We start from the raw sequence: 27395 nt of genomic DNA, 5'->3' as shown, positions 1-27395 counted from the left end.
TTATTTGTCTCTATAGAAGTAAAAAGTGGCTAATAATTAAGTAAGCAAGTACTCGTATGAGTCTTGCTTCATACTTAATCTGTTTGACCAATTATTTAATTATTAAACCAACTCGAGAATGTTTTAACGTGTTTAAAAATTGCATAATTACCGTTTGTGGCCACATGGGGGCGCTGTTCATCGACAGTTATACGTTTTAGGTTAGTATGAGAGGTCTCTAGTGTGTGTGTGTGTGTGTGTGTGTGTATATCTCATGTTTCCTGGTGTTGCACGGTGTTATCTGATCCACATCTCATTTCCTCGGTGAGAAGCTGATCCTGCACAGCTCTGCATCAGGCACAACAAAGGTAAATTAAGATATTTTCATAAATATCTCTCATTTCATAAAAGGGAGTTCAGCAATGCAGCATCTTTGCAATGTAAATAATCGTATAAGTCAAGCTTTCAAAAACCTTTTCTTATTTTGTTTGTGAAAGAGATCAGTTTGTGTTTATTGTGTTGTTTCTGGTGGACTTTCTTTTGTTTTTACAACTATATTGAAACCTAAAATGTTCTAAATCCAAACTCATCTGCAGTATCAGTTCAAACTGAATCAAGATTAAAGTTCTTCTAGCTGCTTTGGAAACATTTCAAACTAAAGATGAGATGATCAGATGTGATAAAAGACTGAAACTCATCATCTATATGTCAGAAATCTCCCTAATGAACATGTCTTGTCTTTGATAATTTCACGTCACTTTTTAACTGGATTCCTCTCCATTTCACCTTATAATCTTATTCCGATGGTGCCAATAGAAAAATAAGTGAAATTAACTTATCAATATTCATTATGAACATACTTGTTATGTTAAGTGTTTATTGGTAAAGTGGATTAAACAGTTTATCATGTTTCAACATACTCTAATGACCTGCATTCGTGTCCAAGTGATAGTTTAGTCTCCACGTATGGGTTTGAATCTGTCTTAAAGGAACAGTGTGTAAAAGTCAGGGTGATTTCAAATGTAATAAAATGTTCACAAGTGTCTTAAACTTGCATTCTCTCTACTGTCCACCAGGGTGCGACTCCTCTGGTTGTATAGAAGTCTATGAGAAAATGACTCGACTTCTCTCTTGATTTATTCCCTCAGTAAACATTGTAAACATGAGTTTATGGTCTCAATCTCTAGTTTCAAGTCTTCTTCAATACAGCATGATGTTCATTTAGTAAATGATGCTCCATTTAGAGTCAGACAGACCATAAAGCAGGGTGTGCTTTAGGGCGGGGCTACTGTGATTGACAGGTCGCTGCTGCTACCAGAGACGTTTACTATGTCTCTACGTCACTCCTCCTTATTCCAAATATGGTAACTTCTGTTATTTGGTTGCAAAAAAGCCAACATGGCGACGGCCATAATCCAAGATGGCGACGGCGGAATCGACAAACTCAAGGCTTCAAAACCTCAGTCCAAAAAACAATGACGTCAAGATGAAAATGTCCACCACTTATATACAGTGTTCTCCTTGTTAGAGATAGAGTATTGAGAAGATTTGACCTTACTGGTGCTTTTTATCTGTATTTTTTACATCTTTTTTAATGTGTAATGTATTATCACGCTGCATCGTACATTTATTCTGAAGCTGGTTTCAGCCGCTTCTTGTTAGAGGAACAAAAATCCAACCAATCCAAACAGAAATGAATGTAAAACTGTCAAGATTGTCACTCTGAGTTTGCTAAATGAAGCTTTTTTTTCTCTCAGGTGATGCTGACGACCCAGAGACAGAACTGCTACCGGGAGCAGATCCAGAAGGAGATGTTGACCCGTTTGGCCTGGAAGAGCCGCTACGCCGACCTCTACCCGTCCTGCTGCGATGCCCCGAACGCCGACAGCACAAAACCAACACATCTGCCCCGTCTGCCCGGCAACGCCCGGTGAGCCGCTCCATTCACATTAAAACTGTTCTTTTAATTTCAAATCTCTGTTGTGTCAAATTTTGTTTGTGTTCAAAATATTGTTTCTAATTAAATCCGATTTTTGTAAATTTACACAAATATAATCTTGTGTTTTTATGCCCCACCCACCAGGACGGTCCTGCCTCCCGTTACCAGGACAACCGAGAAGCCGAGCGACCTTTCTCCTCCGCCTCCTGCTCCTCCTCGTCCTCCTGTGCTCTCTGTGGACGAGGACGGGCGTCTCGATGTGGCTCCTCTGATGAGGCCGGTTTCTCCTCAGACCAGAGATTCTCTCTACCAGGACTCCTCGCACCACGTACGAATCACTGCGACACTAAAACATACATTATATTTCATTCAAAAATGTCCCTATCTGTTGTTTTTATAAGAATAACTTTACTTTCTAGGTTTTTATATACTTTTATTTTTTTAATCTTGATTTTAAATCCTTAAGGGATACTAGGTAACTACTGATCCTCCTGAAATCCGTCTCTGCACATCAGGCTAGTTACAATCAGCAGAGCCGACTTCACACATCTAAACCTGGTCAATGAAGTTAGGACAAGTCCAGGTGCACCTCGTTGAGCAAAGCAGTACACCTGAGCAGAGCGTCTTCAATTGTTTCTATTTATGCAATAAAATAGGATTTAAATTGTATCCAAAGTGTAAATAAAGCTAATAATGGAAATGCTTCTATTAAGACATTTAGCTCACAGTTACACCGTCACACACAGCCAGATATTTCATAATTTGGTTGGTCAGTTTTTAAGTATTTCTGCTCTAAAGTCTAAAAGGTCATTATAAACTAAATGTCGTCTGCAGGGTAAAGGGCGGAGTCTGTACCTGCAGAGGCGTGTCCGCATGAGACCTGAGGAGAAGTTTGACTTTCCTCTGCTCTCGTCCTGGGAGTACGGATGGAGGCTGGGTGAGTTAGAGGGTGGAGGATTTTCTATGTTTTTTTGTGACTAAAGGGGTCGACAATGGTTGAAGTTGGTCCAGTACTGAGCAAGAACGACACTTTTTTGTCACTGACAAGCTCAGATTGTTATTATAAGTGTCTGACAACTTTATGGAAAGGACCCATAGAGAAACATTTACATTTTTCTTTACTTTGACTTTATGTTTCTTACTTTGTTATGCGATTTGAAGTGTAGAATGTGAGTGAGAGTTGTAGAGAGTAGGGCCGGTGTTGTCACGGCTGAATATTTAGCCAATCGCAATGCGAGATTTCAGAACCAGACTTCTCCAGGACAAAGGTTTTATTTGTCTGTAGGTTTCTTTCCAATCTGAGCCTGTCAGGTACAAAAAACGAACACTTTTGGTGGATGTATATTGACGGTGATAAGTTGCCCTGAGTTATTACATTGCAGCTCGTTAGGCAACTGCTAGCTGCAGCGCTCTCCTTCAATACTGGACCTATTTTCAAAAAACGTTGCCCACATTTGTCATTTAGACACAAAAACATGGGAAAATAAATGTACTAAATAAAAGAAGAGAGACTTTAAGACTACAAATTAGAACAGATTCCTTATATCTAAACAAACAATATGGTCTTTTTCTATAGATGGCACTTTGCAGCCTGCACATACAACTCATAATCAACTAGAAATATACCAGATAAAGAGATTTCAAATACTTTGAAAGTACTTTTTTAATACACAAAAAATGACTTTGTTGCCTACAAGTTTGGATGTATTTTGTTCCATCCACTACCAGAACTGTTGTCAGGGTGACCAGATAATTATCTTGATTTTATTTATCTTAATGTGTTTGTATTTTTTTTATTGAAGTCTGTTCTGGATTAAAGATCTAAAAGAGTCTACAGTTTTGCTAGCTGCTCTGTGAGGCTGAAGCCAAATGCTAATGCTAGCTTGGCAACATGCTCACAATTACAATGTTAAAGTGATGCTGTTAAGCAGGAAAATATTGAATTGCCGATTAAATGCATATATCTGTGTTTGATAGTCAGAGCTGACTATATTTCTACACGCTCAGACTTTATTGTAGGTATTTATAAACAGTTGTTTTCTCCAGATTAACGGTTTCTACCTGGATCCTCAGGTGACTACACTCTGGATTACAGGACTCCGTCCCGCGCCAAGTCGTCGGTGGTGAAGAACACCTTCTACGCCCGGAACGGCGTGTTCAGCAGCCCGTCAGCCACCGACACGCTGGGCTGAAGTTCAGCCTTCAGACACCAGGGGCCGCTCTTTAATGTGATAAACACCATTTATGTTTGTCTTAATCCCAAATTCACCACCAGCTCAAGTCATTTGGGGATTTTGGGATGTTATGAACCATTTTGGGATGATGACAAATGGCATCTTTTGGAGGCACGATATACAATATTGGTAATTGGTATTAATTTAACATAAATGTTTTCAAAATTGACATTTTTTCTTGTTTGTTTTGCCAAGCCTTCTACGTGTTTTTTTGTGTTTTGGTGATTCGATTAAAAACCTATTGTCAGATGTTAGACCTCAACTCACAGAGCAATGATTGGTTAGATATAACCCATTTCAAATATATTATATTATAATATATATGACGGGGTTCGAGGTTCTTTGTGTGAATGAAGATCTTCTCTTTCCTGTTACACTGTCTGTTAACCATCCACTCTGCTGTTAGGTTAAGTGTCTCCCAACCTGATACTGTGTGATGGATAATTAATGAACACCTGGCCAGGTATCAGTCAGAAAGACGTACACTTGATACCTCAGTGTTTTTAAAAAGCGAGCCACTGGAGGAAATGTTACACACCACAACATTAAATATTTCTTATCAGTCAGTAACTACATTATGCTAGTTTAATTCCAGTTGTAAGGATGTAAAGTGTAAACTTATTTAATGTTGTTTTCTTTTTTTTACCCCCAGATTTGTTTACACCTTTTAAGTGTTTTGACTTAAAGCTATAGAGCCTGCCCTCGTGCATGAATCTCATAAAGAAACCAGAATCCAACGATTTGTTCTCATTAGTCCATCACTCAGACTTATCTTTACAAACTGCTTACAATATTTCGTTTAATTTGAAAAAAAAGCCCAGTAATTTCCTCATACAGCAGATCACTGTCTTGAAACTAACTTTTGTCAATGTTCATTATGAGTATACTTGTAATGTTAAGTGTTAATGGGTAAAGTGCATTAAACAGTTCATGTTCTTTCAACATTCCTAATGACCTGCATTCATGTCCAAGTGATAGTTTAGTCTCCACTTACTGGTTTAAATCTGTTTTAGAGGAATAGTGTGTAAAATTTAGGGTGATTTCAAATGTAATAAAATGTTCACAAGTGTCTTAGAACCTGCATTCTCTCTACTGTCCATCAGTAGAGAGAACCTCTGGTTGTATAGAAGTCTATGAGAAAATGACTCTACTTCTCTCTTGATTTATTCCCTCAGTAAACATTGTAAACATGAGTTTATGGTCTCAATCTCTAGTTGAAGTCTTCTTCAATACAGCATGATGTTCATTTAGTAAATGATGCTCCATTTAGAGTCAAACAGACCATAAAGCAGAGTATGTATTAGGGCGGGGCTTAATGTGATTGACAGATCACTACCACATAGGTGTCTGGTCTGGGAGATGTCTGTGATTTTGTCCTAAAGCCTTTCACTTCATGAAAGTTAGTTGTAACATTTTGGTCACATAAAAAAGCCTTATTCAGCCTTCAGTTATACTCCACCCTCTCGTGTCATTTCTGGTTGCAAAAAAACAAGATGGCGACGGCCAGAATTCCGGACTCAAGACTTCAAAACCTCAATCCACAAATCAATGGATGACGTCACAGTGACTACGTCCACTTCATATAAACAGTGCATGGATGAGTCAACTCATTTCCTGTATTAACGGTATACTAGAAAATTGTAAAAATGAATCATAAAAGAAAACATGGATTATAAAATACAATTTGTTAATATTTGGATTACAGATTGTACCTTTAAAATGTTCTTAAACAATTAAATAAAAGATGGGGATTTTTTCATTTTGACTTAGATTTATTCTATTGACGAAACAAAAAAAATCAGAAAGGTTGCTAAAATGGTATTTCTGGAAAATCAGTAATGCAAAAACACTCACTACAGTTCACGCAAAAACACTCACTACATATTGAGCCAATCTTTATTATTTCTGCTGATTTGTGCACTATTACAGAAAAGACATGTTTTTATTCAATTGCTGTAAATATGCCCCCAAAAAGTCTGTGAAGTTACCAACAATGATTGAACAGATTCATCGGGTCTCTACATGTTCGGGGAGATCAGGAAGCCGGTGAAGGTGTGGCTGGTGCTGCTCTGGCTCGTCACGATGTTGTTGTACCGGGTCGCCTGAAGCGAGACCGTATCCCCGATCTCCAGCTGCAGGACCGCCGAGCCGGACGTCACCAGGAAGCCCTCGGATGAGTCGCACAACGTCAGGTCACTGTCGCTGCCCTTCATCAGCTTTAGACACACCTATGTGAGCGTACAAGTACACAGAAGAAGTACTCAGATCTGGAAAATGTGGTGGTAGCTTTAATTACTTGATACACTGCCTGGTAGCTTGACTGTAATGTAATGTAATAATAATACATCGCATTTTATAAATCTGAATCTGAAAAGTTACTTCTAATTAGAGCCTCAAAATAAAAGGAGGACTACTGGAGTAGAAGTTTTCACCTCAAAATTGTAATTTAGTAAATGTACTTAGTTACATTCCACCTCTGCAAATACAGTCAGGTGGTTATCTACTCAAAAGATGTGTTTAAGCGACGTTTTCTTATGGAAAAGGTACTTTATTAATAATTTAATGAAAGTAAAAGTGCCATGCTTTCTAGATATCATACCTTTATGGCATTATTAAATTATTCATATTAATGCATTAAGGTGTGAGCAGTATTTTAATATTGCAGATGGTTGAGGAGGAGTTCATGTCAAATATGAACTGTAATATGTTCATATTTGAACATATTACAACATCATATGTTATTAAAGAGAAACATTAATGAGGGAAATTGAAGATTCAATTTGTTAATAATGTGATTTTATTTGTCAAATCTAAATATGTAACTAAAGCTGTCAGAAAAATGTTGTACAGAGTAAAGGAAATATTTTGCCTCTAAAATTAAGTGGAGTAGAAATATAAAGTACCTCAAACTGGCACTTAGTACTTTAGTACATGTACTTAGTGTTTTTCGACCATTGGTTAAATTACTAAATCCGACTCATTATGATAAAATGATGCAAAATCAAAAAAAGATGAGACTGGAAAGATGATCAGTTTTGTGAGAACAAACTCTTAAGACTCACTCGGCTCTTTGCTGAAACGTGGTAACTGAAGAAATAGATCCCTCCGATGACGCATGTGAACGTCCCGTTGGTCAGAGATTCTCCTTTAAACTGTTCGTCCAGCTCCAAAATCTCCCTGAGGGAATTTTTGACACAAACATGCATCCGTCAAAAAAAGTTACAATATTGGAATCAAAAAGTTGAGACAGTTGTGAGACCGTTTGTTTGTGATTTCAAGGTCGCTCTCAATCAAATCTTCTTTATCAAACACACACAGTCCTGAAAAAGAAGATTTGTTTCTGACTGTTAATCTCTCTCAAAACTTAACTGTTTATTTAGTCCTAGATAATTATTATCTTACAGCAATTGTCAGCAATCTTTTTGCTACAAAGTGTCATTTTTTTATGTATTGTTAATCAGTTTGCCATATCAACATTATGGTAAACATTAAGTTAAATTATGACACCAGATAAATTTTTTTTTATCTCCAACAGATCTGTAATTTAATTCTAACAGCATTTAAACAATTTATAAAACGCATGTTTCCACCATTATCAGGATTATGTATGAGAGAACATCATCCTGATGAAAACATCCATATCTGAGATGAAATAATTAACCAAACTAACCTTCCAACAGTCTGTTCATGAGAAATAAACCTAGAGGGAAGGGAGGCACAGGAGAACCAGAACCAGAACCAGGACTAACTGGAAAGAGTTTCAGACCCTGCTGCAGTAAAATAAGAGGTTTTCTAAAGGGACTCTGGTGCTTGGAAACACTACCACTGTTGTCCACAGGAGCCGCCAAAATCAACACAAAATGAAAGTTCCTTGTGGTAACTTTAAATAAACCAGGTCTGTTTCCTTCCCCTGCTCCAAAATAAAAAACGTTTGAATCTCTTTCCCTATTTAAGGGGCTTTAATGATGATTTAAGGCTTCAATGAAACCCTCACAGCCTGCCTCCTCGTCTTGTTTCAACAGGACATAAATCACACTAAATACCTCCCCTGCTCTCCGTCTGTGTCGTTAAACCTTCACAGCACTGACCTGTCGAATTCCATGGTGGTGTCGACCTCTGGTGCATGTGGTATCAGCCGTTTGTAGGAGAAGAATGATTTCTGCTGGTTGGACGGGTTGAAGGGTCTCCCCTTCTCCCCCGCACGGCCTGGAACACCGGGAGGCCCGGGGAGACCCAGGTCCCCCTTCAGACCAGGCCGTCCTGGGGGTCCCTGCAGACCGGGGTACCCCGTCTTGCCACTGATAGGCTGAGCTGCCTCACCTGCTCACACAGAGACACACCTGTTACGACGAACTGGCAGTTAGATAAAACATGGGCATTAATGTTATTGCACTAAGAGGAAAGGTTCAATCTCTTTCACTGAACCTGAAGAACATAAAGACAAAACATAATCAAAAGAAAACAAGCATTTACACCAACTTCACAATTCATTAACATTATAAAACAAGCTGCAAATAAAGAATAAAGAACATATAAAGAAAAAAAAAGAAAGTACCACTAAATACTGAAATGAAAATTGTCATTTGTTTATGTTTTGTCTATTTGGCCCATTTAGTTTATCTTGTGTATCGTCCACTGATCTACAGGTGGTGATAATGCTGCAATATACGCAGCAATGTTACCAACACAAGCCGTGAAGAAGAAAACTTCTGGACATAAACAATGCAGGTTGAAAAGTTTTAGAAAAACAATCAGCTCTGCAAATGTTTCATGTGGCGATTAATGCATCTACTACCCTGAGCCTTCCACTTAGCACTTATTGTATTCGTATTAGTCTGTTGCACTTATTGTATTCGTATTAATTTGCTTCTGCACTGTACTTTTGCTCTGGTTTATGCTCTTAGATGCTTGTTTAAGAAAGGAGATGCACTTATGACTTCTGGTGACTAGTAGTTCTCTTGAATACCTATGTTGAATACACTTCCTGTAAGTCGCTTTGGATAAAAGCGTCTGCTAAATGACTGTAATGTAATGTAATGTAATGCATCTAACATTTTTGTTAGAGCTCAAGGATACACACAATGCATTCTAAATATTTAATATTAAATATATCTTTAGCTTGTTTACAGTAAAACTTCACATGGCTCCTTTAATCTGCAGAATGCAGAGCTCTGAGGTGAGCCTCAGAGTGTTATAAATATTTAGTTCAAAGTCGGCTCATTAGTTGTTAAAACACCAGCTGAAGAAAACAGGTTAAATAAACTTAACATATTAAGTTTAATCAACATCTGCTCAGTTACATTTGTGAAGAAAAACACGTGTACAGAAATGTATGTGATGTCTTCGTGTCCGCCGTGAGCTCACCAGGGTCTCCCTTCTCTCCCTTGAGACCGTTGTTGCCGTTGGGCCCATGGGTGCCCGGTATCCCAGGGATTCCCCCGCAGCACTGTGTGACCACCAGTGTGATGTGAACCAAGAGCAGGAACACTGCAGTACTGCAGCTCAGCCACCGGGGGGCCTGAGTCAACACAGATACACACACAAACCTGTTTATGTCTCTAAAGAGGACCAAGCCAAGAGGGCTTTAAACTGTCACCCTGAAGATAACATTAAATAAACACCAAGTTTTAACCTTAAAACCTTAAAACGACACTGTCTTTGTCCCAGAATGCACCATTCTCCGCACCATTGCACTACTGTAATATTGTTTTGAACTTACAGAAACAGTCTGTCTTATACACATTGTATGTTGCTGTTGTTCCTTGTTGCATAATTTTCACCTACTTGGACGTAAATTATAGCTAAATGTTAACTGTTGTTCAGCATTGTTGTCATTCATTTTATCTGTATTTCTATTCCTGTCTTTGTATAATGAGAGCAAAATAAGAGACAAATTCCTGGTACGTGTTCATGTACTTGCCAAAAACGCTGATTCTGAAATGTTATTCTGAAGCTTAATTGATGATCTTAAGTTTGGCTGTTTTTCAATTTTATTTTAACCATAATCATTAGAAATTGGATCTATAAAACCCACACAAAACATGTTGACAGTGAAATACATTCACATCAACAACACATAGAATAGTACATTCTAGTAGAGTTATCTGACAATGGAAATATACTAATTGTTTTATAGGATGGTAATATTTTGATTATTTTAGCCTGTTATCCACAAATCATAAATATAAATATATACACACAAACAATTTATTATATTATGTTGAAATCAAGATATCATAAATTAAGGTTCAAGACAAAATATTGCTAAAGAAAATAAATGTGTGTTTAGATTTAAGACATTTTAAAGCTTACACAGATAACAGCTCTAACACTTCTACTGCAGCAAGACAAATTAAACTCTACTATGTTTAAAGGTTAGACAAATGAACGTCCACGTCTGTATTCACATATTTCTTTCTTTGCCTGTTTTTGTAGGACACAAAAGTCTCACCATTTGAAGGTAAATCAGTCACTCGTCTTGCGGTGGAGCGATACGAAGACGGAGATCCCAGATGAAGAGCTGTTCACCAACGACAGCAGCTCAGTCCGAAAAAAAACAAAAACAGGAAGTGAAACAGTTCAAGAGAGCACGACCACTGCTCTGTTGGAGTTCATAATAAGGATGTTAAGATACTGACTTACTGACTTGATACTCACATATTTCATGTTACATTTTCTTTTAGATAAATATTGCACTTTTCACTGAAATACATTTATCTAACAGCTGGAGTTTGTAGTAATGTTGTGGCCAAAAACTCAAAGTTAGAGACTTGGTACTCGTCTGGACTTGCAAGTCTTGACTTGGGACTTGGATCAATCTTGTCAGACTTGATTTGGGACTTGAGCGCAGAGATTTAAGATTTACTTGGGACTTGCAAAACAATGACTTGGTCCCACATCTGTTTGTTTTTTATATTGCACTTTTGTTCACATACAAAAACTATGCAGTGGGTAAAAAAGCATGAGTAGGATGGAAAATGTTTAGGCTGGAAATTACACACAAAAGTAAAAAAAATGGCATTAAATTTGATATCTTTGAGTCAATTATTATTTGTTTAGGACACAAAACTCAAAATGAAATAAACAATGACTTGGGCCCACCTCTGGTATTTCTATATTGCAGTATTGCTTTTACTTCATGTAAGTAAAGCATCTAAATACTTCCTCCACCACTGGCTGCTGGTGCAAATTGGTCAACTCATGTTTTGTGGTTTTAAAGAAGGTCTGACACTTATTGAATTTGAAATGAAAGACTTGTGAGATTCATTTCAAAAAGACTTGTAGAAGTATAGTATTACTGTAACATGATAAAATGTAAAACATTACTATATTTCACAAGAAAAAAAGGGGTATCCTCATTTTCCTTAAAATCAGCAGGTTGAAATTACTCCTTCTTACAAAAATGTCTGTGTTCGTGTTCATGTTCACCATTACAAATCTTGGTTGTTTTTCCTTAAAAGACTTTCGAGGTCACAAAAAAATTGTTGTGACCGTGCAGTGCCTTATTTCATGCTGCTGTTCGGGAGTGTATGTAGAGGCGTTACTGCAAAGATAAGAAAAGGGTAAATAATGATTTCATTAATAGTTTATTAAAGGACAGATTCTGTCATTAGAGAAGGTCTTGGAGGAAACCAACTTAAATTCAAACTAGACTTCAATTCAAAATTCACCTTCGGTCAGTGGTGGAAAGTTACTTAGTACTCTTACGTAAGTATTGTTCTTAAGTACACATTAGAGGTACCTGTACTCACTGTACTGCATTTTTTCCAGCTACTTTGCAGTTTTACATTAGTTCAAATTAACCACATTTTTAACACCAATAACTCTAGAGGGATGCCTTCACATCAATACATTAATCATTATATTCTATTGTATGATTTGCTTTTCTGAAATAGGACATGAAGTAGAAACATATTGTAAAATAAGATGGAAATACCTGAAATTGTACTTTAGTACAGTACTTGAGGTAATGTACCCTTTCTTTGTGTGTTTTCGTTTTGATCATTTTCTCCTATCTGTTGGTGCTTTTTTCCTGTAAATCTATGATTATTTTTTTGCATTTATCTGACTAAACAAATAGTTCATTCGAGGAAGTGAAACACTGTAACTATAAGTCATAAAAAACTCCACCTGATGAAGAACTGATGATGAAGCATCGTTGAATGCTTCGGATTAAATAAATATTTCCTCCAAATTAACATTTTGTTCTGTTTTTTCCGCAGAACTTCCTCTTTGTTGTTGCTGATTTACTGGCAGTTAGTTCTCGAGGCGGTCAACCTCGGTATGGATGTCAGTATCTGTTCCACAAAATATTTAATTTCATCAACTGTATCTATCAACAAAGAGCTGATGTATATTTTTCATAATTCTGTCCTCTGAAATTTGCCAGTTTGTCATTTTCTATCTTCACAGATCCTCTTTCCATTTCCATTTCCAAGTTTTGTTTCCTATTTCTGCAAGTTTGGAAGTAAAGCTTTTACTTGACCTTTTTTTGGGAGGGGGGGGGATCTTTTGGGTTCATTTTGCTGTTTGTTTGAATCATGTTGTAATTTCTATTGAATCCACTATTTTCAAGGATAATCAATACGATATGATTCAACATTTGATATTATTTATAATTCAGATTTTTTTTCTGCAATAGCCATTTGACTTACATTTGGAGTCCAACATTCCTAATCAAACTGCCTTAACAATTTCTGCAATTTTGATTCTGAAACTTTTTGCAGTTTTGATTTACAAACTTTTTGTTATTTTGATTCTCAAACTTTTTGTTATTTTGATTCTCAAACTTTATGTTATTTTGATTCTCAAAACCGTTTTCTTCAAAACTTTTGAAACATTTCTTTCAAAACGAGGCATGTTATCCAGTGTAAATTTGCCCCATTTTACCTCCTTGTAGCTGCATTAACTTTGTGATAATACAAAACGAAACATCCTAAACCAGTCTCACAGCAGTCTGTTAAATAGTCACAAAATGTAAATAGAAATCTTGTGATTTCTGTACATGGACACAAATGTTCCATATTTTTCGTGAGGACAAAAGGAGGCAGAAAATGCATGAGAAATGCATATGAAAAGACGCAAACGCTGACGCTTTTTTTTTATTTGCCTTATTTTGTTTTGCAGTTCAAATGATGTGTTTACTTGCAGATAGAGACGTTAAATGATCCAATAATTTTGGCTATGCTTTTTTTAATATCTACATTTAAATTACACTCAGAACATAAAAGAGTTGTTGGTACGTTTCTCCTCAAATTATCAATTGAGACTCTGCACAGATCTTTCTTTTCTGTTCCTGCAGCCTGTTAATCCATAGTTAAGAACGCCTTTATGTTTAAAGCTCTCTCTGACTGGAATAATCTACCTTTAAATATTTCATCCATGTCATCTTTCCACCTGTTCAAAAATGCACTTCTTATTATAGGATCAGTTGTGCATGTCCATAATGACATCTCTATAATTATTCCTTATGACTTTATTACTTATTGCTATCACTTACAGTAAGGCCTTTCCATAACCTACGAAATAAGTATCCATTTTCATGCTTATTTGAGTATGGCATCCTGATTTTGTATGTCTTATATTTTTGTTGTTGTTTTTTGTCATATTTGGTTTTGTTTATAATCTTACTGTTATTTTTGTTTTTGTCAAGTATTTTGTCTATTTGTATAACTGTCATTGAGGAACCCCTCGAAAACGAGATGGTACGTATCAAGGGGTTATTCCTAATAAATATTTCCATATAATATAAACACACACCTAAATGTAAACTCTGCATTTTGCCTATTAATATACTGTAAATTAAAGGTGTTTTAAAGCCTGATCTTTTAAGGGTCACATAAGAGTTTATATTCCCTTTTGAATGCGAAGAAAACAATTATTTCCCGAGGCTTAACTGGCAACATGAAACATCAGTAATGTTGTTACTCTTGTACCCAAATGTAGAGAAGTATAGAGTTATTAATAACTGTGATAATTCTGGCTTTGTTGTAAAAATGATGTTCATGCTGCTTTGTTGGCCAGGTCTCTCTTGAAAATAGATTTTAATCACAATGAGCCTTCACCTGGATAGATAAATGAAAATAAAATGTGAAATATGTATTAATTAAAAAAAAGAAAAAGATTACATACTCAGTGTGAAGGAAGGGAAGACTTTATTTTGCTTGTCATTTCACACTTGTTGCTGTTAAACTGTTTAATAAAAAGTGAGTAAAAAGGCTGTTTTGTGTCAGTGAGGGTGCAGCAGGAACCCGGAGAAGATGCTGTAACCTTCCGGTTTTCCTCTCATCCCTCTGTAGTCTTTGGTCTCCAGCCAAACCTCCTGATCCTTGGACAGGTAGACCGCCAGGCTGCCTGAAGTCACCTGGAATCAGTCGAATTTAAGAAGTGCTTTAATATATTTAAGTCGTTATAGGGAACATCTTTTTGCAGAGCACTGCCACTTTAAACTTACTGATTTGGTGGCACACTAATAAAAAAATAAATCTGTGTTTTATAATCGTACCTGTCTCCTGGTGCGGCGATGATCGCAGAACGCCGTCAGCAGCGTTTCGTCGAGCTTCATCAGCACACACAGCCGCTCCTCTAAAGAGGCGTGGTACACAAAGTAGTACGTTCCCGAGACCCGACACCTACAACACACACACACACACACACTTAATCAATTCACTAAAAGTGGATTTTTTTTTCTTCCTAGCTAGTTGTGCAGCTTGATCACACTGGAAATCTGTACAAACAGAAATGTTTCATTTTGTTTATCCTGTTACGACTCTAGACTAGACTGAAATATCTCCCAAAAATCATGAAATTCATGTTTCCGAGAGGATGAACCCTACCGACTTTGATTGATCCTCTGACTTCATAGCGCCAGAATGAGGTTGTAAATGTATTGTTTTGAAAAGAAATGTCTCATCAGCTTCAGAATGGATTGGAATGACATTTGGTGCAAAAGTCCATCATGTTCCAACCCAGTCCTAAGGCAGTCACGAAATGTAATCGATCGATTTATCTATCATTTTCACAAATTTCTGGTGTTTTTTGTGTTCTGCCGACTGAAGCTGATGCGGAAGTGTCTTAAAACTTGCATTCTCTCTCCTGACCAGCAGGGGGCGACTCCTCCGGTTGCATCTTCAGATGCGTGGTTACATTTGATATTCGTTTCGGACACTTTTTAAAAAAAAGATTCTGCAGATATATATGTTTTTGCATCAACCATTTGACGTCACGGGCGTAGACGCATCATGTTATCGGTCTGTCATATCAGAGGAAATGTTCATTTCTGGCTGATGCCCATATTTCATTTGAAAGCCTTTCCCCTACTCTTACTTAATCATTTTAGTGCCCTTAACTCTTTCCTCCTTTTTCTTTTAAAATCTATAATATTTTGGATTATGACTCGGTCTTCACAGGGAGTTTAGGTTTAGGCAGCTAGCATGGCTGTAGACTTGATTTTTTTCTTGTACTTGTACATTACAGTGACCTCATCCAAAATACCAAATACTCTTCAAAGTTAATTTGTTGATCATACAAATTCTGATATGATAAGAGAACAGACTGTCTTTCTCACCTGAAGTGTCCTGTACTGGTGTCGTAGTCATCGTTGATGTTGGTGATGACTTTGGTGAACTTAATGACGCTGGTTCTCTCCGGGTATTCGTTGGTTCCTCTGGCCACGCTGAAGGCCGCCTGCAGCTGGCCTCCAATCGTCCTGCAGCAACAGAAAAAACAACACAGACTGATGCTCAGAACTGGATTAACCTGCTGGTGGGCCCCCACTGAACCCCTGTTGCCACCAGGCGGCAACCTCCGGTTCTTGACCAGTAAAGCCAATGCGGAAGTGTCATAAACTTGCATTCTCTCTAATGTCCATCAGGGGGCGACTCCTCTGGTTGTATAGAAGTCTATGAGAAAATGACTCTACTTCTCTCTTGATTTATTCCCTCAGTAAACATTGTAAACATGAGTTTATGGTCTCAATCTCTAGTTTCAAGTCTTCTTCAATACAGCATGATGTTCATTTAGTAAATGATGCTCCATTTAGAGTCAAACAGACCATAAAGCAGAGTATGCTTTAAAACGGGGGATCGTTTTGATTGACAGGTCGCTATTAGAGCTGTATACGGCGTCTCTATGTCACTCCTCTGCAGTCCAAATATGGTCACTTCCGATCACTGGTTGCAAAAAAACAAGATGGCGGCGACCAAAACAACAAACTCATGGCTTCAAAACAGCAGTTCACAAACCAATGGTTGACGTCAAGTCGACTACGTGCACTTCTTATATACAGTCTATGAAGTTATGCAGGACTAAGATAACAAAAACAAAACGAGTCTTGTGTCAGGTCAGAATACAGAAATAAAAACCTAGTTATGAATATTTTACTCAATTACTACTAATAGATAATGAAAATGCTACAAACTGGCCCTTTAAAAAAATGTAATAACATCAACAAAACACTGGACTTGCTCTGATCACATACCCTCCTTCTCCTGCTTGCCCTGGAGGACCACTAATCCCTGGGATCCCCGGTTCTCCCGGTAGCCCGCTCTGTCCTCGTTTTCCAGCAAACCCCGTCGTTCCCGGTACCCCCTTCTCCCCCTTCTGAGGGCCGAGGCCGCCGTGCCACACTGCTCCTGTACGCAGCAACAACAGGCTGATCAATGAACATAATAACCAACAACTCTGACCTCCAGCTGTGTCCCACCATTTAAATGAATAGCTGTGTAGAAGGAATTCTTGGCATCCATGTTTTTTTCCGTCTAGTTTATATCTATAATCTAGTATGTGTAGAAACTTTAGATGGATTAACCGAACCATCAGAATGTGTGTGTTGGTTACCTGTCTCTCCTTTCTCTCCTGTCTCTCCATCACGTCCGTCTCTGCCAGGAAGACCAGGAATACCTGAGGACGGAGAGACAGATAAACAAACAAAAAGACGGAAAAAAAGATAACAAATACACAAAAAAGGCATTTACCCACCTGGCATCCCGTGGATCCCCGCTGCTGGGCAGGTCTCCAAGGCGACCAGCAGGGGTGTGGCCAATGAGAGCAAGGCAACGATCACGAGAAAACAATGATGGAGCATGATGACGAACCTGAGAGGGAGACGAGGAGACGAGGAGAGAGATGATTAAAACCAGAGGAGAGCGCAGAGGGGAATTTAGGAATGGAAGAGAAGGTAGAAAGAAAGGAGAGAAGGAAAAGACTTCAAGAGAGGAGGAAAACAAAAGAGAGGAAAGGTGCAATGAGATGAGAAGAAAGGAGATTAAATAAGAGAAGGAGAGGTGACAAGGAGATGAAGAAAGAAGACAGGAGAGGAGGAAAGAAAAGAAGAAACTGAGGAATAAGTAAAGAGGAAAGAGGAGGAGAAAAGCAGGAGGAGAGGAGTTAAGCAAAGGTTAGAAGGAGAGGAAAACAATGGAGTATAGGAGCAGACAGGTGGGAAGGGGAGACAATAGGAGGGAGGAGAAGAGAAGAAGAATACAAGGAAGGAGGAGAAGACAAAGACAGAAGTGAGGACACCCGGGAGAAGGGAAGAGGAGAGGAGGGAAGGAAGGAATGAAGTAAAGAAGAGAAATGACAGAAGATGGGGAAAGTAGACAAGGTAGGAGGAAAGGGGAGAAAAAAGGGTGGAGGGAGGATAGGATTATAGGACAGGAGACAAAAGGAGAAGAAAAGGGAGATAGGATAAGGGGAGAGGAGTCAAGGACGAAACAGGGAGAGGAAAGAAAGAAAAGGAGAGACACAAAAGGAAGGAAGGACAGAAGGGGACAAACTTGTTATCCAGTTTTTGTTTTTTTTATGATTTATGGCATAATAACTGAGTTATACTTCAAAAAAGTCATAATTGTGTTGTTTCCATAGAGGTGTAGGACTAGGAAAAAATCTGAAATGTGAGGTCAGATTATGAATTTATCATGATTCCCTTTTAATATACACAAATATGTATAAATATATTCACAATCATGACGTCAAACAAAGAAGAACCAGGAGATTTTCAGATTCTCTTTTACAAATAAATGTCCTTGATTTCAAACTGTTATCATCACATATACATTGGAAAATGAAAATGATATATGGGCGGCTGTGGCGTAGTGGAGAGCAAGGTAGTTCTCCAATCAGAGGGTCGGTGGTTCGATACCCGGCTTCGGCAGTCGATGTGTGCAAGACACTTAACCCCAAGTTGCTCCTGAAGGCTTGCCATCGGTGTGGACTGGATGATGAATGTTAGTTAGAGTCTGATGGTGGCACCTTGCATGGTAGCCTGTCATCAGTGTGTGAATGGGTGAATGATATGTAATATACTACTGACTGTAAGTCGCTTTGGATAAAAGCGTCTGCTAAATGACTGTAATGTAATGTAATATATAAAACTCACCTGAGAGAGCAGACAGAAGATTTAAACGCACCTCGTTGAGTTCAAAGCAAACAGACGTGAAGCTCCGAGTCCTGCAGCCGCCGGAGGAACAAGACGACGCAAAGCCAAAAGATTCACCAGCTGCTCAACCGGAAATCATTCTCAGAGCATGTCTCGTGTAGTTCTGCTATTTTTGGGAAGCTGTTGAGAGATGGAGGCACAACTAAAAGAGAGAGAGAGAGAGAATGAAATGATGTTTCTTCATCAGCATGAACACACTGTTTAATTTAACTAAATCCCACTTAAACCGTATTGCTGTTACAAATACTCACTAGAGCACCAAGTCTGGATTAATCCGCCGCTGAAAATAGTCCCCCAACAAATGCACTATTATTCCTGTTTGAGAGACGTTTGATTAAAAACTACAGTGACCAGCTGTTTTAGTAAATTACTATAAATTTGTGAGCTCTTTATAAAGATGTATGTTTTCTTCACTAGAAACAGAAGACTTGGGATTTAGAGACACAGTATTGAAGTCACAAAAAGGAACTAACACATTGTTGGTTTTGATGTTATAATAATAAATAACAAAAATGTAAAATATGACTCATGTGCTTTTTCCCTTAGCTGGTGTGCATGAGGACAACAGGAGGTCAAACTGAGGGAGAGCCAAAGTGGCAAAAGTTTCGCAAAAAGAAGAAGTGTGCAAAAGACAAAAAGGTTTCACTTCAATAATCTTCAGAGGGGTCGCATGAAACTTTTCTATGAGATGAGGTCAATTCAATTCAATTCAATTCAGTTTATTTTGTATAGCCCAAAATCACAAATACAATTCTGCCTCAGAGGGCTTTACAATCTGTGCACATGTTACATCCTCTGTCCTTCCCTCACATCGGCACAGGAAAAACTCCCCTAAAAACCCCTTTAACAGGGAGAAAAAAGGAAGAAACCTCTGGGAGAACGACAGAGGAGGGATCCTTCTCCCAGGATGGACAGAATGCAATAGATGTCATGTGTACAGAACAATAATAGAAGTACTGTATAAATGAAAGAAAACTTTTTTGGAGTTTTAAACACAGCTGTAATGTTTATGATAGAGAAAAGCATTTACATTGAACCTGTAACACACGTCTATCTACAGTCTTTTTGTTCTGGGTCCAGGACCTGATTAGCCTAGCTTAGCACAAAGAATGGAAGCAGGGGGAAACTGCTAGCGTAGCTTTGTTGATGATCTGACCTTTCTCTAGGTAGGACGTCCATTTACAAAATGTCAGAGTTTCATGTTCGAACGTACCGTGTTTGGTAGAAGTGTTTCAAAACGTCACTGATTGTATCTTTGTTGGTTAGTCAGAAATTAACTAATTTACTATTTGAGGTTTTTAGTCAGTTTTGTCTATTTGTCCCTCATAATGCTGTCTCTTTTTTAAGGTTTTCTTAACATTTTAAGTGACAGGAAATATTTTTTTTATTTCAACTATTGCTCTCAGCATTCTTAGTTTTACGGACGAAAAATAATGTGCTGTAATTTGTAAGTATCCCATGAAATTCCCTCATTTATAATGGTGAATATCCACATAACTATGTGTTGCTGGACATTCATAGCAAAACTGGAAAAAAAATCTAGCGTGATTTTTGTTTAATGTGTGAACTTTGTTGCAGATCTTATGTAAGCTAATTTCTGTCAATAAAATAAAAAAAATACAAATCATGTAAAGTTCTCTGGTGCTCTGAAACATTACCAATTCTGTCCAGATACACCACCAAAACCAAAAAATTATAGTATTTTTAAGTAACATTTTTAGGACTTTTACACTTTTAACAAAGTATTTTTACTGCTTTAATTGTACTTTTACTTGGGTAAAATATCTGAGTTATTCTTCATTCACTGGTTTTGAAATTATGAACGATGATGACTTTAAAACATCCACAGTATGAAGACATTTCAAATCAATGCTTGTCTCTGAAATCTGTGTGTAAAGAAAATATATGTATCATACCTTTAATATAACCACACATAACCCACACTCAATAATACAACTTTAATTTTGTTTTAGTTGCATTTACAGTCAATATTCAAAGACGGTTTTCATGAGTCAATATGAAGGAAACAGATGAACAAATCTACAGTTTCTAAAGATTCACAAATATTGATGTACATGATTTCCCGGTTGAAAACAGCTTTTGTAAAATGTCAACTTAAATTTTTAGATGCTAAATTTGTAAAGGCAGTCTCTAGTGTCTCTGTATTGAAATTATTGCGTGTTTGCTTGAACTTTATTCTGGGTTTGAGAAGAGCAGGAAACCGTTGAAGATGATCCGTTTCTCCTGGTTGTCTCGTATTTCGGAGTCTCTCTGGTTTTCCCTAAAGGACTCCAGCCAAACCCTCTGTCCGACTCTCAGCTGTAGGACCACGCCTCCCGACAGAACCTGAAAAACACAATGACAAAAATCAGCAACGGTGGAAGAAGTTTAATACAGGAAGTTTTTAACTGGTTTTGAAACATTCTCAATCAAATACTGGTGCTGCTGTCATCATGCAACATATTCTCACACAAATTTGTTAAATAACTTAGTATGACGCTCTATGTTCCCGTGTTTCGTCGGTTTTGTATGAGTCAGTGACGCTGCGTCAAATTCCCGCTCGTTAAATGCATAGTGTCTTTTCAAATATAAACTTCTGTCTTTACAGGAAGTTTAGGTTCAGCCAACAAAACCAGGATAGGTTTAGGAAAATAGCGTGGTAGACATTAACTTCATTGCGTAAGTGACTCCCGCGACTAACGACCAACTGGATTTTTTTCCCTAATAAGTAGTTTTGTTGCCTAAACCTAACTGAGTCTTTACATGTGAAGACCGAAGTTTATTTTAAAAAGACGGTATGCATGTAACGAGCGGAAATTGACACTAGTTGTTGGACTTTCATAGGAAAACGGACGAAAGATGACAAGAAACTTTTCATAGGATAAGCGCTTCACCGCGCTGAAGCAGCTAACGAGATGTTTATAACACGAAGCTGTTGTGTTCATAAAACCACTACCGCTTTTGTCCAGAGGGGGCGACAAAATCAACACGAAATCAAGTTCCTTGTAGGAGCTTTAAGTAAAAGTAGAAATACTAAAGTCAATAAGCTATGGCCAGTAGAGGGATTTTCATTTGCTGTAATATTTCCTCTTAGGAGGACAACATCAAATATAAAGGAAAAGTTTAAAAGGTTTATCAAAGATTTTCTGACCTGATCGATGTTCCTGTTGTAATCACAGAATCCCAGCTTGTCCGTCAGAGCGCTACTGGTGATACGCAGACACACGCTGACCTGAAAAACACAGAACAACTGAAATGCAGGTGCAGATTACCAGGGGTGGAAAACATATTCAGATCTTTTCATTTCTTAAAAAGTACTATACCACACTATTTTAGTACTCCACTAAAAGTCCTGCATTCAAAACACAGCTTCAGTAAAAGTATGAAAAGTTAAAGTACTGATTGTGCATAAAAATATTCCCTGTGTAGGTTGCATTTTACTGCTGTTCATATGTTTCTGGGGAAACCACGTATCTGTAAAAAGAACTGGAAAAAAGATGCATTTTCCACCTGATTCAAGAGGTTTTTTAAAGCGTTTATTTAGCTTAAGAAGCAGGAAAGAAGGATTTTCTCAACACAAAGGAAAATTTCATCTGTCAGTTCATCAGTAAAAAAAAATTATTTCAACTTTTCTTTTTTTGTCGCTGGACAGGAAGGTTATGAAACATTATAATCTGTAAGCAACTAAAGCTGTCAGACAAATGCAGGTGAGCAAAAAGTACTTTATTTCCTCGCTGAGATGTAGCGGATTAGAAGTATAAAGATGCATAAAAGTAAGTACCTCGACTTTGGACTACATTCGTTAAGGCAATGTTATAGGCATAAACATAAATGTAAACATAAAAATGTAAAATGTTACATAAAAAAAACTGTTTCTGATGTCCAATACATTAGTGATAAGAAGAAGAGCAGCAGCAGTGTGTTACCTTGGCAAGAGAGTGGAAGTTGAAGTAATAAACACCAGGTACTCTGCAGTGGAATTGACCTGTGGCTACGTTAAAGTCATCGCGTGTGTTGACCACCGTACTCTGGAAGGTTACCGCCTGATACACACACACACACACACACACACACACACACACACACACACACACACACACACACACACACACACACACACACACACACACACATAAAGAAAAGTCAAAAACAGATAATAAGCTGATACAACCATAAAAATGTAAAGGAAATAAAGGTAAAATAGTTTGTTCCTATATTTTTTTCCAATCTTTTTTTACACAGTGAATATGAGCAGTGAACAGTTTTAAAGGAATTTTTTCTTTGGTAGTTTCAATGAGCTCTGTGGATTATCCAGACTAACACACATATCTAGAAAGACAAACTTATTGTCAGGATGAAGAAGTACTTAGATACAAATTTTCCTTAAAAGAAAAAAATGGAGTACATGCAGATGACCTCAGAATAATATGTTATAATATTGTGTTGTAATTATTAGTGCATTACTGTAGTTTTGATGTTGCAGCTGGTTAAGTTTGGGCTCATTTTAATTACTTAACTTTATAGATTTTATGAATTTCCCCAAGAGATTGATAAAGCCTTATCTGTATCCTTTAAATAAACATTATAATGTATTTATTGATACAGTTTTATATTATTAATCTGAATATTAAAGTATCAAATAAATGTAGTGGAGTGGAAAGTACAATATTTCCCTCTGAAATGTTGAAAAGTAGAAGAAAAAAGGAGCAGGAAATGGAAATACTCAAGTAAGGAAAAGTTGCACTTAAATACTACACTGTTTTTGAGTAAATGTACTTAGTTAACCTCCACCACTGCTTCTGACTGCCCAGACAAAAAAATTAACTGAAAAATAAAATGCAATGTTTTTTCTTTTACTCCAGCAGACATCAAAGAAAGAAGGTAAAGTGTTTTAATTGTGGACATTTTGCAGATTTTAAAACACTTCAAGATGAAACAGCTGAGAGACAGAGAGTTGTGATGGACGACGGACTGAACCTGGCCGATGGCAGGATAACTGTTATCAGTCCTGATCACCGAGAAGGCTGAACGACCTTGCTGAGGGGAAAGCTGTCCTCCTGGAAGAAACACACACACACACACACACACACACACACACACACACACACACACACACACACACACACACACACACACACACACACACACACACACACACAGTCAGGTTTACGTCACTTCTGGGGACATTACAATTTTTTGGAGACTTACCCTGACCGTATAATCTTTACCCTGAATTCATACCAAGACTTCACCCTTAAATGTAATGGTTTATTATACAGGGACTTACATGTTGTCCCAAAATGGAAGTTAGTCCCCACAATGTTTCTACATTTTTTTGTTGCAGTACCATGAATGGCCAGTAGGACAAATTGGCAGCAAGGACAACACATCCATGGTTGGAATTCTGCTTCATTTCTTCTCTTATGATCCCCTCTATGAATTAACTTCTCCCATTTTTTTCTCAGCTCCTGTGGCAGAGCTGGTTGTAATTTTTCTGGTTCAGTTGTCACCATAATCCATTTGTTGTGTATATTGTTTGTTCTGCCAAACATCACAATGTCTGCCTTTACCCCTCAATAAAGAGATTACAGTCTATTGACTTTTAAAATGTATTCTTAATCCTTAAATGCTACTATCTACTAAATTCCAGCACACTGAGATAACTCCCATTTTGACTTCATTAATTTCATTTTGCTCTGCTTCATTCTCTGTCCAGTCAGATATCATTTAAATATACATCAGTTAGCATGATATATACTGTGAGCTGTATGTTCAGAAGTCGTGTCATTACCGTGGCCGATGCTCTTCCCCTCGGGGCCGGGGCGACCAAGCGCTCCAGGGTCACCGTATGCTCCCAGATGTCCACGGAAACCTTTAGGACCCATGACCCCTTGAGGGCCCCGACTGCCCTGCTCCCCCTTCAGCCTCAGCAGGACGTCGACATTCACCGGACCGTCGTCCTTCACAGCTGGAGACAAACAGGTGATGGAATCTCTTTTAAATTATTTCTCAAAACTCATTTTCACAGGCTTTAATGTGATGTCGTCGTGCTTTTATTTTTTTATTACTATTATTAATTTGTATATATTAATTTATTTATTTTGTATTTATTTATTTTTGCTCTTATGGTATCCATTGGTTTTATTGTTTCAACTTTTATACTGTTTTATCAGGGTTTCATTTTACCTTAGCTTGTCTTGCTTATGTTTGAACTCACTGTTGGCCTTTCCGTAGTTATATTGACTCGCTTTGGTTTAGTTTTTTCTGTCAAAGCACTTTAATTGTGCTTTTTTAAATAAAAGTATTATTATCATTATAATAATAATAACTTTCAGGGCAGCAGAAACAAGTTGTGAACACAGCATTAACATAAATTGATATGACGACATTATTAGCAAACAGTTTACACATCCAGCAGTTACAGAACAAGATGGTGATTTGTGTCACCTGATGAATGTAAGTCCACTATTCTCTCTCTTTTAGCTCTGTTTTTGGTCTCCACCAACTCCTGAAAAAATCTGACTTTTTAGCTGCTGAAAGCTCCATTTGCTACCGATTCAGCTGATGATTTTCTGGTAGTTCAATAAAACTAGCAACATGTTTTACATCAACGGATCCTCCTACAATGGTTTGTATGATATTTTACGGAAAATGACCCCTCATTTTTGTGTGTCTTCCAACAAATATGCAGCAAAACGTGTCAATTTCCGCTTTTTAAATGCAGAGTCTTTTCAAAATAGCCTTCACAGGTAACAACTTAGTTAGGTGTAGGCAACAAAAGTACGTGGTTAGGTTTAGGCAAAGACTGTTAAATACTTAGTTATGTTTAGGAATAGATCGTGAAACAGTTAGGTTTAGGAAAAGATCGCGAAACACTAAGTTAATTTCCCCGCTGCGGGACTAATAAATGATTATCTTATCTTATCTTAGTTATGTTTAGGAAAGATCGTGAAATACTTAGCTTTAGGCAAGAAAACCACTTAGTTGGGTTTAGGAATGTTTTTTATTTTGGTTAGAATAACCTCAAAAGTGCCGTTACTGAAGTACGCAAGTTACGTGAAAAATAAATCAGCGTTGACTCATCTCCTGGCTAAAAGATCGCTGGTTGTTGGACTCATCAACCTCCACTCTCTCTGTGTTGGCTTTTGCGGTCTTTATACTTCCTTCTTCATGATTACATGGATAACATATGAAAAGATTTCACGGGATATCTACCAATTATGGCGCATTATTTTCTCGTAGGTATAGTTACAAATGCTGGATAAATTCAGCCAATTTACATTGCGATAATTTTTATAAAAATATTAATTATAGCCGCTTTAACAACCAAGATGGAATCACGGACAATCCATGTTGCGCCCTGCTTACATAAACTGTCTAAAATGTGGATTGGATATCAGTTTTCAAAATGATTAATACTCCTGTTCTTTGCCTCAGTATAATTAAATGTAAATACAAAGTTGCATAAAGCTGTGTGTCTGTTACCTGACTCTCCTTTCTGTCCCTTCACTCCAGGATATCCATTTCTGCCCGGAGCTCCTGCCTCTCCCGCCCGGCCGTCCGTCCCTCTGCAGCTCACATCACATTGGCCGGTCGTCAGAAGCAAGGCCACACCCACCAGAACCGCCAGCCCAAAATAACCTCCCATGGTCCAAAACCCTGGATTTAACAATGATGTTTAGAAGAAGAAGAAGGGTGGTGGCGTAATGGATGACAAAACACAAGAGAGGGATAATAAGAAGACAATTCAGGGTTTTAGAAACATGTCTGTGGTACAAAATATTTATCCACCAAAATTAAATTAAATAGTGTAGAGAACTAAAACATGTTCATAAATTGATATTTGCAGAATATAAATAAACAGTTAACTCAATAGATAACGGCCAATACGTTTTCTTTGTGGGGGATGTTATCTATTGATTCAAAAATGTGGGCTATTAAAAGTATTAAAAAATATATAAAAGTCAGATTTTAAGAAATGTTCTAGGGTCGGTTAAGTAACCAGAGAATGCTGACAGCTTAAATTAATTTTAAAGTATTGCTGGAAATGTATTATTGAATTATTTAAATTCGGGAATTATTTAATTATTGTCCCACAAGAGGGAATCGGAGTGGTTTGCAAAAAAAAATCAGGATACCGAATACATTCACAAACATAAGAAACTCTAAAATACAGTCAAATTGCGAAAAGTGCAGTAGAAATAGGCAAAGTAATTGGCAATTGTTTAATTTCTGAATTGTAATAATTCAATAAGTTCTCACACTATAGAGTTTGAACTTTGCTGCAAAGAAAAATTTGTCAGTGTTCCTTTAGTTAACTTCATCTTCACATGATATCATGTTTAAGTTGTGTTGTTTTGCTGTTGTACAGTTGTTGATACTGTCTTAATGTCGACAGAAAAGCATAAACAAATATTAAATGTTGTGATAATCTTTACTTACCAGTCGACTTCTCTGTCTCACCAGCGGAGATGAGGAGCTGCACGGAAAAGACGGTATTTCCTCTTTTGGTGAACGGATCAAGACTTCTTATTAGACTCACTGACTTATTCTGACACACACACACAAACACACACACACACACACACACACACACACACACACACACACACACACACACACACACACACACACACACACACACACACACACACACACACACACACACAGAAGAATTTGAGAGGAAATGAAACTTGTGATCCGACAGAAAGATTTGATTGTTTAAAGTTGCTGGTTTAAGTTCTTGGGTCAATTTAACAAAAATGTTTTAGACCCGTCACTCGTGTTAAAGCAAATGTGTTTCAAT

The 27395-nt window shown here is 37.5% G+C and overlaps 4 protein-coding genes across 5 annotated transcripts; 1 reads left to right on the top strand and 3 right to left on the bottom strand.

Moving 5' to 3' along the window:
* Window positions 1-307: 307 nt before the first annotated feature.
* On the top strand, window positions 308-5949 carry LOC129105733 (uncharacterized). The gene is made up of 5 exons (XM_054616905.1): window positions 308-347; window positions 1737-1909; window positions 2063-2246; window positions 2753-2855; window positions 3992-5949. The coding sequence occupies exons 2-5, from the start codon at window positions 1740-1742 to the stop codon at window positions 4108-4110; spliced, it is 576 nt and encodes a 191-aa protein (XP_054472880.1). The 5' UTR covers window positions 308-347; window positions 1737-1739; the 3' UTR covers window positions 4111-5949.
* Window positions 5950-6034: 85 nt separating this feature from the next.
* LOC129105731 (complement C1q subcomponent subunit B-like) lies at window positions 6035-10714 on the bottom strand. The gene is made up of 5 exons (XM_054616904.1): window positions 10604-10714; window positions 9517-9670; window positions 8241-8472; window positions 7215-7329; window positions 6035-6380 (listed from the first exon to the last, which is right to left on the bottom strand). The coding sequence occupies exons 1-5, from the start codon at window positions 10604-10606 to the stop codon at window positions 6171-6173; spliced, it is 714 nt and encodes a 237-aa protein (XP_054472879.1). The 5' UTR covers window positions 10607-10714; the 3' UTR covers window positions 6035-6170.
* Window positions 10715-14283: 3569 nt separating this feature from the next.
* Window positions 14284-18705, bottom strand: LOC129105711 (complement C1q subcomponent subunit C-like). 2 transcript variants are annotated; one of them, XM_054616880.1, is made up of 7 exons: window positions 18561-18705; window positions 17131-17246; window positions 16990-17052; window positions 16631-16784; window positions 15719-15859; window positions 14657-14783; window positions 14284-14515 (listed from the first exon to the last, which is right to left on the bottom strand). In XM_054616880.1, exons 2-7 carry the CDS (start codon window positions 17234-17236, stop codon window positions 14381-14383), a joined length of 726 nt encoding a protein of 241 aa, XP_054472855.1. In that variant the 5' UTR covers window positions 17237-17246; window positions 18561-18705; the 3' UTR covers window positions 14284-14380. The 2 variants fall into 2 exon arrangements, with proteins under 2 accessions (XP_054472855.1, XP_054472854.1); XM_054616879.1 differs by having other exon boundaries at window positions 18530-18703.
* Window positions 18706-20533: 1828 nt separating this feature from the next.
* c1qa (complement component 1, q subcomponent, A chain) lies at window positions 20534-27129 on the bottom strand. Its single transcript, XM_054616906.1, has 7 exons — window positions 27032-27129; window positions 26075-26248; window positions 24381-24557; window positions 23567-23646; window positions 22516-22632; window positions 21741-21821; window positions 20534-20935 (listed from the first exon to the last, which is right to left on the bottom strand). Exons 2-7 carry the CDS (start codon window positions 26235-26237, stop codon window positions 20783-20785), a joined length of 771 nt encoding a protein of 256 aa, XP_054472881.1. The 5' UTR covers window positions 26238-26248; window positions 27032-27129; the 3' UTR covers window positions 20534-20782.
* Window positions 27130-27395: the final 266 nt, after the last annotated feature.

Source organism: Anoplopoma fimbria, chromosome 17 (assembly GCF_027596085.1).
Source record: "Anoplopoma fimbria isolate UVic2021 breed Golden Eagle Sablefish chromosome 17, Afim_UVic_2022, whole genome shotgun sequence".
NCBI lineage: Eukaryota > Metazoa > Chordata > Actinopteri > Perciformes > Anoplopomatidae > Anoplopoma > Anoplopoma fimbria.
The sequence above is the reverse complement of the archived record's forward strand: the minus strand, read 5'-3'. Positions and strand labels throughout refer to the sequence as shown.

Excerpts from the sequence above, each read along its gene's own strand:
- LOC129105733 (XM_054616905.1), top strand. The coding sequence starts at position 1,740 with ATGCTGACGACCCAGAGACAGAACTGCTACCGGGAGCAGATCCAGAAG. Across the intron at positions 2,247-2,752 it reads ACCAGGACTCCTCGCACCAC|GGTAAAGGGCGGAGTCTGTA; the intron begins GTACGAATCACT and ends TGTCGTCTGCAG. Across the intron at positions 2,856-3,991 it reads GGAGTACGGATGGAGGCTGG|GTGACTACACTCTGGATTAC; the intron begins GTGAGTTAGAGG and ends CTGGATCCTCAG.
- LOC129105731 (XM_054616904.1), bottom strand. Across the intron at positions 7,330-8,240 it reads ACCACCATGGAATTCGACAG|GGAGATTTTGGAGCTGGACG; the intron begins GTCAGTGCTGTG and ends AAATTCCCTCAG. Across the intron at positions 6,381-7,214 it reads ACGTTTCAGCAAAGAGCCGA|GTGTGTCTAAAGCTGATGAA; the intron begins GTGAGTCTTAAG and ends ACGCTCACATAG.
- LOC129105711 (XM_054616880.1), bottom strand. The coding sequence starts at position 17,236 with ATGCTCCATCATTGTTTTCTCGTGATCGTTGCCTTGCTCTCATTGGCC. Across the intron at positions 17,053-17,130 it reads GGGGATCCACGGGATGCCAG|GTATTCCTGGTCTTCCTGGC; the intron begins GTGGGTAAATGC and ends CTCCGTCCTCAG. Across the intron at positions 16,785-16,989 it reads AGGAGAGAAAGGAGAGACAG|GAGCAGTGTGGCACGGCGGC; the intron begins GTAACCAACACA and ends TGCTGCGTACAG.
- c1qa (XM_054616906.1), bottom strand. The coding sequence starts at position 26,237 with ATGGGAGGTTATTTTGGGCTGGCGGTTCTGGTGGGTGTGGCCTTGCTT. Across the intron at positions 22,633-23,566 it reads GTTATCCTGCCATCGGCCAG|GCGGTAACCTTCCAGAGTAC; the intron begins GTTCAGTCCGTC and ends TGTGTGTATCAG. Across the intron at positions 20,936-21,740 it reads ACAACAGGAACATCGATCAG|GTTCTGTCGGGAGGCGTGGT; the intron begins GTCAGAAAATCT and ends TGTGTTTTTCAG.